The sequence below is a fragment of the Octodon degus genome, unplaced genomic scaffold (genome assembly GCF_000260255.1).
Source record: "Octodon degus isolate 3935 unplaced genomic scaffold, OctDeg1.0 scaffold00033, whole genome shotgun sequence".
Classification (NCBI taxonomy): Eukaryota; Metazoa; Chordata; class Mammalia; order Rodentia; family Octodontidae; genus Octodon; species Octodon degus.
In genome coordinates this window covers 7,268,435-7,279,999 of record NW_004524609.1, presented here as the reverse complement: position 1 = coordinate 7,279,999, position 11,565 = coordinate 7,268,435, and the positions used below count along the sequence as shown (strand labels likewise).

At 51.8% G+C, this 11,565-nt stretch overlaps 1 protein-coding gene and 1 pseudogene across 4 annotated transcripts in view; both read left to right on the top strand.

The window, feature by feature from the left end:
- The window catches only part of LOC111816495, a 41,727-nt pseudogene extending 36,070 nt beyond the window's left edge, over positions 1-5,657 (top strand).
- Positions 1-11,565, top strand: part of Rgs9 (regulator of G protein signaling 9) — a 122,145-nt gene that overhangs the window by 40,566 nt on the left and 70,014 nt on the right. For 3 of the 4 annotated variants that reach the window (XM_023714171.1, XM_004630044.2, XM_023714172.1), the window contains exon 1: positions 5,548-5,757. In XM_023714171.1, the coding sequence (XP_023569939.1) occupies positions 5,701-5,757 (57 nt within the window). In that variant the 5' untranslated portion in view covers positions 5,548-5,700. Of the gene's footprint in view, positions 1-5,547; positions 5,758-11,565 lie in introns of those variants that run through there. The other variant, XM_023714170.1, reaches the window with a different exon arrangement.

Sequence of the window (11,565 nt, the reverse complement as noted above, 5' to 3'; positions counted from 1 at the left end):
AAAAAAAAAAAAAAAAAAAAAAAAAAAAAAAAGATCTAAGCCATAACTGTGCTACTGCCTCACACAGATTTTTTTTTCCTCCTTTGTAGCTTCCAAGCATTACGCGTGTGATCCCAGTACTCTGGGAGGCTGAGGCAGGAGGATCACAAGTTCAGGCTTGACCTGGGAAAGTTAGCAATTTAGACCCTGCCTTAAAAGAAAAAGTTGGGGATGTAGTTCAGCACAAAGGACACACATTTAATTCCCAGTTAGCTGCTCCTTCTATCCCTTAGAAAAAGCAGTATCACTCAGGGCCCTTTGCTGTCTGGATCTAGATCAGGACTGGACAATGGAAGGCAACAAAAGACAAGAGCAAGGGGGAGAGAGCCGGGGTATTCACGCCCCTAGCTGTCCCTGCAGCCACCTTCCCAAGAAGACAGCCCCTCCCACAGGCCTCTGGTTCCCACTCCTTGGGGTCCGGGCAGTAGTAACGGCTGCCCACAGTTACTTTTCTCTGGGTGCTGCTGCGTCCCCTAATGGCTTCCTGCACTCCACCCCACCTCTGAGAAACCCCTTCCTGGAAATCTCTGGAAGCGGTCTGCTACATCATCATGTATACGGTCCTGCTTTTCCTCCCAGACTGGCAGATGCACAAGGGCAGGCAATGCACCTCCATAAGATTTATATCCCCAGGACGTGGTCCAGTGCCCTGAACCAATCGGCTGAGTTGACAGAGGGTGTCGGGGACATTTTAAGGGGAAGACCTTAGGCAGGCTATTAAAGGGCATTCCTGTGGTGCGTGTATGACAAACATTGGTACTTGTGTGAGATTTTATTCTACAGGGACAAGGTCCAGGACCACGTAGATCACACTGTGCAATAACCAGGGCTGCGTGACTCCAACCTAGGCCCTGAATTGCACCCTTTTGTCAGTGATGAGCACGAGGACACTGGGGCAGTAGTAATGTTGCTGCTGCTGCCGCTGGAGTGACACAGGAGGGTTTTGTGTTGGCATTGTGCCCCGTCGTACTGCAAGGTGATATTAATTTGCTGCGTCAATCTCTCTGTGGAGGCTTAGTTAAAAGTACATTTGGCTGTCCTGACCACTAATTTACCCGTATAACCTCTGTTCCCTTTGAGCAATAGAATCTTCCTATCACTCTAGGAAAGTCCCTCATACAAATTCCCATGCAGTTCTAGACCCGACGCCTCTGGACGGTACCACCCCTGAAATTTGGTGAGCAGCGAAGTCCTGTTGCACCTCTACTCGTGTTGATCCGCGCATTGTGCTGTTCCTTGTGGAACAGTTTTGTTTACCTCTTCTTCCTGGCTGACTTCCCACTTTCCTTTCTCCAGGCAACCCGAGTTTGTCCTGGAGGAGCCATATTTCCACAATGCCCTGAATAGTCTGTCTGGCTTTTTGTCATATATAGATACTATTTTATAGCATTTTGTATAATCATTCTTTCCCCCCTTAAATGATGAACTCCTTGAGACAGAGACCAGATCGTATTTTGCTTGTAATTCTAGTGTATGTTTGTTTGCTGTTTAAATGGACTAGTACCTCATAGTTAGGGTGTTGGCCTCGTTGGTCTCTCAGTGTACCCCAGGGGAAAAATGGTGGCAGGAATTAGGAAAAGATAGACAAGAAGACAAGAGCTGGGTCAGTTGGTGGCCTGTTGCTTGATTGGCAAACTACTCCCAGAACTACTGTAGGGGTGTTTATTTATACCTTGGCAAAGTTGGTATCCTGTGACACGAGGTTGCCTAGCAACTAATAGCTGACAGTGATCAGGCAGGGTGCTTTTTTTTAAGACTGAGGAAGCTTGACTGCTTTGCGCACTGTGGCTCTGTCCTGCTGCCCTCATACATATGAACATTTTCCCTTTTCAGCCACTCCCAATTTAGGGACACTACCTAAGCCTTTAACAACGATGACACAATAGATTTGATTGCAGGAAACAAAAACTCAGGTGTGAGCAAAGATTCATGAGGGCATCCTGGCCCTTGGCAAGACCACGACCCAGCGAAGCCCGAGGGACCTCTCCAGTCGTTTCTTGGTCCCCCTACCTGTCCGACTTGTTTGCTCCCTTTTCTCATTTGCCTCCCTGAGCACCTCTGCCTTTCACCTCTCTGCTTGCATTTTGCAGCAGCTTCTCATCCCAACTTTGCAGCTAGCCAGCCCAACTTATCACTCGCAAAGGTAATAGTCTAACAAGCTCAGGGCTGACCAAATAGCCTAGTGGATTAAAGCACCTGCAAGCAGGGTCAGGGGCCGGGGGTTCGATCCCCAGGCCTTCGTGCTGGCCCCGATCCTGGGGAGCGCTGAGACAGCAATTGAGACTGGGTGTGGTGGCGTGTGCCTGTAATCCCAGCTCTTGGGAGGCTGTAAACAGACAGATCACTATGAGTCTGATCTAGAAGTGAGAACCTGAACACACTGTAGAACCTTCCCTAAAATACAACCCCCCCAAGTCTATCAAGCTCATGTGCACCTTAAAAGTCCACTTCATGGTCTCATTATTGGCCAGAGACTGGCCTTGGGGTCACAAGCCCAACATCCCTACGCCAGTGAGCTAAGAATGTATCCGTAGAATGGTAATTTAAAGAGCATCACCTGACAGAAGGGTGGGCAGGACATCGATAGGTTTCTGAGGTCTCTCTTATCCCATTGCCAAGAGAAACCAGAAGTACCTTTCTCTATCTTTGCTCACAAATATTTTTTTCTTATTCTTCATCTCAGGAAAGTAACCTCTCTGTTTAGGATCTATAGAGTTAATGAACATTGAAACTAGAGAAACCCCAAGGTTTATTGGCTTGTGTGTGTCCCATGGAACACTCGGTCCAAATGATGCTCCATGACAAAATGTCAAGGTATTCTAGCAATTTCTTGGGCTCTTAGTTCACACCAAGGAGTTAGCTTTCAGAGGCTGAGGAGGACTACCTGCGTGACTGTTCTGGTTACTGTTCCACTCATTCCTGAGTTCAGAATACCGACACCCAGAATTAAGAAAGGAAAGGTTTATTTAGTTCACAGCGGAGGTTTCAGCCCATACTCCGCTGGCTCCAGGGCAGACAGAGCAGCTCATGGCAGCAGACAACCAGAGCAGAGGAGGAGCCGCAGCTGCAGCGCCTGTCAAGCCTCTCTCACTTCCTTCCATGCGACTGCAAAGACCGGAGCTCCTCCGGGGAAGCGGCGGCAGCTGCTGCAAAGATACAAGCTCCTCTGAATTGGCACAGCTGCGAAGATCAACCTTCTCTCCAAGAAACTTTTCTCAACTTCTTTATATACCCTGTAAGTGCTGAGTCACTCTAGGGCAGGCCCTCCTGCTGTAGGGCGAGGTCCTCCATGCCTAGGGTGTGGAGTCACTGAGCCAATCCAGGTAGGCTTCTGACCCCTCACACCGACACAACGTGTCAACCATCACAGTGACTCTTCTTGAGAGAAAGACAGTTGTCTCCGTTTGGGCCGAGCCTGACCCTATTTCCACATACTGATATGTTCAGAGTTGGCTAGACCTTTTTCCTGATCCCTTCAACTGGCTTTAAGCAATGCATATTGGTCTAGCTGAGGTGTTGGTGGTAGTGTTTGAAGGCAGCGTTCCCTGGAACGCTCACCTGCTGCTTCCTAGTGTGAGTCAGGTCCGGGTTGGATGAAGGGCCAGTGCTCCACCCCGTGGGCTGGGATTGAGCCTCCCAATAGATGCTAGCTCGCTTGTGTAGTGCACATTACTCTGCGCATATCCTTCTCTCTGCGTATCGTAGAGGTGAATGCAGGCTGCCTACCCAGCCCAGCTAATGTCGCCACGTAGTTCTCACTGTTCCCACAGTCACTCACCCTCAAGCCACTCCTTTCTTCATGAATGAAGGAAACCTGGGTCCGGCCCTGGATCGAGGCCTTTGTTCTGGGCAGCCATCTCCATGGCTGGAGTTAGGATCCTTTGGTTCCCCGTAACCACAAATATGCCTTAGTGCCTTTATTCTTGCTGTGAGTGGCACTGGGCATGGTAGACTGGAATTAACTTGATGGGATTCCAACAACTGATACTTCCCAGATTGAGACAAGGACTAGGAAGGGCTTTCTATACGAGGCCGGGTTGGCTTGTGGGGGGCGGGGAGGAGGGAGAATCTTGGGTCCTCTGTATATATGAACCCCTGCAAAGTCCAGGCCCTTCCTATTGCAGGCCCTAAAGCAGGTTGTTCTGAAAAGGCTCCACAGGAAGCCAACAATAGACCTCTTAAAATTGTGTGTGTGTGTGTGTGTGTGTGTGTGTGTGTGTGTGTATGGGTGCACACGAGCATGATTTTAGAGTGATTCCATAGCTTTCATCAGATTCTCTTTTTTTTTCAATTTAAAAAATTATTTATATTATTTATTTGGTGCAGGGTCTCACTACACAGCTCAGACTTGTAGTGACCCTCCTGTCAGCCTCCCCAGCTCTGGGATTACAGGTGTGCACCACGACGTTCGGTTTTGGTGGCCTGAACGGTGTGCCCAGGGTTCTGAGGCCAGCCCCGCATGTGGTAGCAGGGATCAAACCTGTGTCCGTGCGCTTGCCAGGCAGGTGCGTAGACCACCGGGCTATCTCCCCAGCCCAGATTCTTGTGGGTAAATATGACTTGAAAGAAAAAAAAATTAGATAAAATTTCTACTTAAAGAGGTAGAGGTTGACTTCCTGCCTAAGACAGAGCTCTTTGTTCTTGTCCAATTTAAGCCCTGTATCTGCCGCCCTAGATGTCCATCGAGCGTGTGTGCACAGGAGAAAAGCGATTTATATGACCAAGCTGAAGGGGACTTGTTGTTCTTAGGGGCCTTACCCTCTCATTTTTCTAGAGATGAAATCCTAAAATACTGATGTCCCAACGTAGGCTCGCTGATGGTACTGACAGTCCGCTCTGGCGAGGGATGTGTGGTGAGGGGACAGGACACAGCTGGGAAATTCCTAGCTCGTACCTTCTGCTCCATCCTGCTGAGAGTCAAACACTGCTCGAAAAATAACAATCTATTAAAAACAAACACTAAGGATCAGAGAAATAAAACACAATTTGCCTATGGCTAGGTAGCAGGCCCTCTGTTTGGTTAAGAGATCACCACCGCTGCTCCCCCCTTCTCTTCTGCAAGGGCCACTGAGGTCCAAGCACCGTGGGAACCGTTTCTGCATTAAATGCTGGCGCAACCCTTCTGCTGGATACTGCGATCCCATTTCAAATGTTCTTTTTCACAGGAGGCAACTCCTTCTCGGAGGTCTGAAGCAACTTGCCCAAGGGCTCCAGCGGCTTGGTCCTCGAGGCGGTCCCGGGAATCCTCGCGTCTGTGCTCTGCTTCTTTAGCGAGGTCTGTTTCTCTCGCTCGGGTGCTAAGCTCCAGCCGCCGAGGGATCCTCCTGCGCACCTTCCTTGACCTGCGATCTCACCTGGAGCTCCGCGGGGTCCAGGTGGAGCCGGACGCCGCCCCCTGGTGGCCGCCGGGCGCAAGGCCTATGCTAATGAGCCCGCGGCGCCGCCCGCTGATTGGCCGGCGCGGATTCCAGCTGCTTCGCAGGTCGGCGGGTGCGCGCGAGAGTCGAGGGGCGGCCGGCGGCGGCCCGGGTCCCGCGCCCTCCTCGCTCCGCGCCTCCGCAGCGACGCCCAGGCGGGGCCGGCTGCGCCGCCAGCTGGGCGGGGGGCTTTTCCCCTAATCTCGCGTTTGTGTTCGGATCGCGAATTCATCCAGGGTCCGGGATGACGATCCGACACCAAGGCCAGCAGTACAGGCCGAGGATGGCTTTTCTGCAGAAGGTAACCCCGGGGGCCTCCCCTGGCCGAGGCAGGGGGCGGGGAGCAACTCCGGGGGACCCCTGGGAAGAGCGGCTGGGCGGGAGGGAGCGTCCCTGGGCCGGTCTGCTGATTGCATCCAAGGACTAATTTGCGTCGTGTGTGCTGCTTTTAAGGGCTATAATAAGGTTTCTGTGTAAACTGTTTGTAGTGGGGAATCTGCGGCCGGCTGCGATGGTCCGCGGGAGGCTGAAAGCAACCTGTTACTCAAAGAGGAAGGTGCCAGAAGGCAGTTGAGCCCCGGCTGTGTGGGGTTTGAGACAGTGTGCAGGTACTGTTAGAAGACACACAGTTGTTACATTAACATTTTGGGCCGTTTTTCTGATCCAGAACTATGTTATTTTAGACGGTGTGAGCGTACAGACCACGGAGATGTTGTAATCTGTAGGATCAAGGGCCACCTGACTTGCAGTGCCCTGACACCCTCATCTGAGGAGGTGTAGCTTTGCTATCTCCCTCTGGGCTGGTGGCAGAACGGTCGGGAAGCTTTCTGAGACCGAGGGACCGTGCACAGAATGTCCACCCCGGTGGACACATGAGAGGTGGATGCCTTGCAGAGTTATGAATTTGGGGGGCACTGCTTCATTTTGTTCTGGGGTTTGGGGACAGCGAGGGCCAGGAGGGAGGTCCCCTGGGGATTGGGTCGCAGGTCATTCGTCTTCCCTCCCTCCCATCCACAACCACTTTGCCCCACGCAGTGTCCATCTTCTTAGGCTTATCCTGTCCAGTGGAATTAGCTGAATGCTTTTTGACATCCCAGGTCCCCCGTCGAGCTCCTGGAGCTCAGCAAACTGGTGCAGTCAGTAACCGACTGAGCAACGGTCCCACTTTGCTCAGTGTGAAAACCCGGACAGTCCCGGGCACACCACGACAGCAGGTCCCACTCGGTCCACCAGTTTCAAGAAGGCTGGGCTCACTCCAGCCGGGAGAAGTGTGGGGACTGCCCATAAAACAAGTGGGATGATGTCTTGCCCTGAAGGGACCCACGGAACCCACACTGTGGCTGCAAGTTCCTAAAAGCAGAACAAACTGCCTAAGTCCAATTTCTGAAGCCAAACTTCACTATCTAGGTTTTCTCCAGGACTGCCTCCTTCCAGGCAGGGCAGGTGTGGCCTGAAGGTCCAGAGGGTCGTTATCTGGAAACACTCAGCTTCCTTATCGAAGCTTGCACATCCTCTTCTGTCGTGTCTGCTGTCTGATGTTTTCTCTTTACCTTCAGACCGTGGTTTACTCCTCCTGGTGCACCTCCAACCTGGGCCTCTATTTCATCACCCCAGCACTCTTTACCTTCCCCCCAGCCTCCCCTCTGACCCCAGCCTCTTCTCCCTCCCTCTGGTCTCGCCTCTCCCAAGTCCTAGCCACCACTCCTTCCGTGCCAGCCCAGAGCCCCTGCTCCTTTCCTACCTCTGCACTCCCTTACTCAGAACATCTTTCAGACACGCTCAGGATCTTCTTTCCCAAACCAATATGGATCACCGCAACCTGAACCCCCCACACGTAGGATTCAGCCGCCCTCCTCAGTCGGCCGCTCAGGGTCCTGCTCTGACCTGGCTTTCCCTTCTGCCTGCCTCCCACATCTGCCCTCCAGAAAGAAGAATGTGGTAATCGCAGGCTCCCAGCACTCTCAGCTGAAGAAATCCTTTACCTGTCTTGGAGCCTGGTGTCCTTTTACACCTCAGACTCCTTTGTCCCTTTGCCAACTTCCCACTCCTCGTCTTTCTGTGCCCTGCTCCTCAGCCCTTTTCTGTGAAGGCAGGTTCTGCTGACCCCTGAGCAGGTGAGTTCCTTCTGTGCCCACAGAGAGCCACCTGATCAGTCCTCACTGTTGCTTTCTCTGCTCTGGGCTGGGAACAAGCCTGCCTGCAGATCTGGAGATCCCTGGGCATGGCGCAGAGCGCCTTTGCTCTCCGAGGTGTACACAACAGGTCTCAAGAACTTGTGTCAGCAGATCCTTGAGACTTAACCAACTGGACTAGATGTCCAGCCTTCTAAAGAAGGGCCCAGACCAGAAGTGTGCATCTGGCGCAGGTGGCCCTCTCCACCCCAGTGTGTATTCTGATAAAGGCTGTGTCCTCTGCAAGGGGCTGATGGGCTTCATCTCATCTGCCCCCAGATGGGATCCAGAGCTGTAGACTTTCCTGTGATACAGGACCGAGTGGAGACTGTGCGGAGTCCTGGCTCAGTGTGTCCAGGGGACAGAACTGATAATTTAAGAATAAATGAGAGGCTCCAGGCAGAGAGAAAGAGAAGGATGCTCTAGACAGAGGGGACAGTGTGTACTAGGGCGCCAAAGCACAGGAAGTCTGGTGGGGGAGGATGGTGAGGACATACTGTATTGTACTGCAGTCAAGAAGTTTGAAGTATAAAAGGAAGGGTGGAAAGGTAGGTGGAGATAGAGGGGATTGTAGTGGCCCTTGGAACCTTTGATGGTGGTTTGATTTTGTCTCGTAGGGAGAGTTACAGAATTTGGAACTGTCAAGGGAGAGGGCAGATTCGCACGTTAAGATGACTAGTGTAAGAGGCATGGGTGTTGTGTTTTCTTTTCCTGAGCTTCAGCAGTTCACTCGGTGTCCTTCTGTGCCACTCATGCTGAGCTCGGCAAGGTCCTTCACTTCTGCAGTTGGTGAGGTTCCTAATCCGGTGTCACTTCTCCAGCCTGGGCTGCTGTTGGGGAGACCCGCCCGTCAGCCGAGCTGCTGACCTCTGGGGCTGTTGAGGCTTGGCAAGGGTAGGATCCCCACCTGGCTGGAGCTTTGAGGGAGGAAGCTGAGGACATGAAGTGGACTAAAGAGCACAGGGAAGTGGCCTCTGGTGGTGGCCTGGACACCTCTGTGACATTTAGGCCACCATCCCACCAGCTGCATCTGCCCTTGGGATTCACCATGGGCCTGACATTTTTGGTGCCATGGGAGAAGCCTTAGCCTTCTCTTGTATCTGCTGGTGTCTTTCTTGGGAAGGGACTGGGGAAACAGAACTATTGAGGCGATCTGGGCAGAAGGTAGTGTCGCTATCATGTGTCACCCTTTCATCTGTGTGCTTCCAAACTTGCCGGGTGCTGGGGACACCAAGAAGCTTAGGGTCTGTGGGAAGGCAGATGTGTAAACAAAGACCGGAACGAGCCCCATGGGTTGGGGCGGACAGGTCTGGAGGCCATCCCAAGTGGGAGGGGTCAGGCCTATCTGGGGTAGGTTGCACGAGGCGGCTTGTAACTGTGCCAAGTTGTGAGAAACGAGTCTTTTTTTGGCCAGAAGGATGGGGAGAGAGTGACATCTAGGCAGCCACAAAACACAGATGTTTGATCTGGAGACTCCTCGTGGGGAAGGCCAGGCCTCGTTCTGGAGTTAGTGTAGACGGCAAGGATGGTGGGCTGTGAGAGCCCAGACCTGCTGGGCTTCACATGGCCTCAAGCGTGTGATGCCTCTGGAGAAGCTCGGTGATGCTTTAACCAGGAATGAGTAAGGTCACTTGGCTTGCATGTTCCAGGCAACTCCAGTGACAGGCTAGGAGCGCTTCTCAGTGCTGGCTGCACTCTAAAATATTGCGATCAGTTGCTGTCCTTAAGATCTTCTGATTCGTTTGGGCTTAGGTGGAGCCCAAGGGTTGAACCCAGAGTCTACACCAAGCTGTGTCCTTTGCTCCTTTAAAATTTATTATGGTTAAAAATTTTTTTTTGAGGGAAGTCTTGCTAAATTGCCTGGCTGGGCTTGAACCTGTGATCCTCTTGCCTCAGCCTCCCAGAGTGCTGGGATTACTGGCGTGTGCCACCACACGCAGCTGCATCGGTCTGTTTAAAATAGCTTCCCAGGTGATCTGAAATATGTGGCTGAGAGGAGAACCTCTGGGGACACGGGCAAGGTCTACATAGATTCTGAGTTGTCACATCTGGGAGTGCTACTCGGGTTAGAGATTGGGGACACCATTAAACATCCTACACTACACTGGATCATCCCTGGACAAAAGATGAACCTGCTTCATGGCTGTTGTTGAGGGTCTTGGGCTCAAAAACTGGAGACTGGTACAGGGAGATAGGCGGAGCCTGGTATTCTAGGAGAGAGCACTCACCTTTTCTCGAGGTAGGATGAGAGAGATGCAGTTCAGAGACAAGCTAAACCCAAAAGCACGATTGACAGAAGTTGGTCACTCCTGCTCTCAGTGGGAATCATCACTTTGGCCTGCTTGGCTTATGGCCAGGGCAGAAAGAGCAAGTTTTTGGGGGGCGAGGTCAGGACACACTGACTAGGTCACAGGATTTGTGAGTGTCTTTGAGATGCTAAGGTGACCTGGTCACAGCTTGGCTGGACTTTGCCTGGCCAGGCTTTCCCATGAGTATACCCCGCTTCTGTTAGAAAAGCAATAAAAGTGATCTGAGGTTTTGGGTCACTTTCCTTCTCTTGGCATAGAGAAGTCATAATTATTATTGTCCCCCTGGGAACCTTCTCCAGTTTAAAGGAAAATTCCAGCCCCCGAGATCTTCTGAGTGAGTGACAGCTCTTTAATTGGAGGAGCAGTGTGGGCGTGGTGGGTGGGTTGTCAGCCATCAGAGCCAGGGCTTCGGGTCCCTTCCTAATGTTGGCATCCCTGGCATATCTGCCTGCATGCCTGCCGTCACACCCCGGCAGGTGGGCATCTGAGGGAGATGTGGGGCTGTCGCTCCTTCTCCTCCGCCTGTCCCCCTTCCCCGACGCAGATCATACAGAACCCAACTGTGGCACGGTCACGGGGCATTTCTGCGTGGCCTGGGAGGGAGCTAGAGAGCTGGTGGGCGTAGGGCACTGGCGCTTGCTCAGGGTCAGGGCAGGCCAAGCTCCCTTCCCTGCAGGGGGCAGGGAGGAGGTGTGAGTGTCCACAGCAGTTGGGGGCACAAGGGTAAGGGTTTCTCTTTCTCTGGAGAACACGTGAAAGCACAAATCTGGGATCTGGAAGTCTGAGCCTGCATGTGGCTGGGATGGGCTCTTCTAGGGCCTTCTGCTTGGCCTGGGGAGGGCCGTCCTCCTTTGTGGGTTCTTACCATCTTCCCTACACCTGTCTGTCTGTATAATTTCTGGGGGCTGAATCCAGAGCTTCCTGCTTTTTAGCAAGCCTGGGACGATCCCTCGTAGAAATCTGTAAGGAGCAAAGTCTGGGAAAGACTGATTGAAATCCCAAAGTGCCAAACTCCCTCCCGACATTCCCAGAGGTCCCTGTGAAGTTCCCCTCCCACTCGGCTCCTCCTCTCTGTGCGGGGTGACATACCTGGTAGAAAGACTCTGATTCCCCTCATTGTGTAGTTTAAAATAACTCTCATTATTCCTCCCCTGAAGGTTATTTTCAAACTCTTTATAACTAGGAGTTTTTTTTTTTTTTTTTTTTTTTAAATGAAAAGACAGGGAATCAAACCTGCTGACTTTCTCTAGGAGAAAGTCAGGTTTTAACTTTTAAAGTGGGGTTCTATTTCCTCTCTACTACACAGACCCCATTTCCATGAAATGCTATTAAGAATTTTTAAACAAACGCAGCCTTTGACCTGGAAGCTAGCATGGGTCAGGGGAGACTTGGCCTTTGATTTCTTAGAATCAAGCATTTCTTGGGGTACTGTATACATTGGAGGCTTTCAGCGAAGAACTTTGGATTTATTTATTATATTTAATGTATTTAGGACAAGATCTGCAGGGTCTACAGGGTCTCACTATGTAGAATGGATTTGCAGTGATTCTCCTGTTTTCGGCCTCCCAAGTGTTGGGATTACAGGCACATGCCACCACATCCAGTCTCAATCACAGTCTCAGTGTGCCC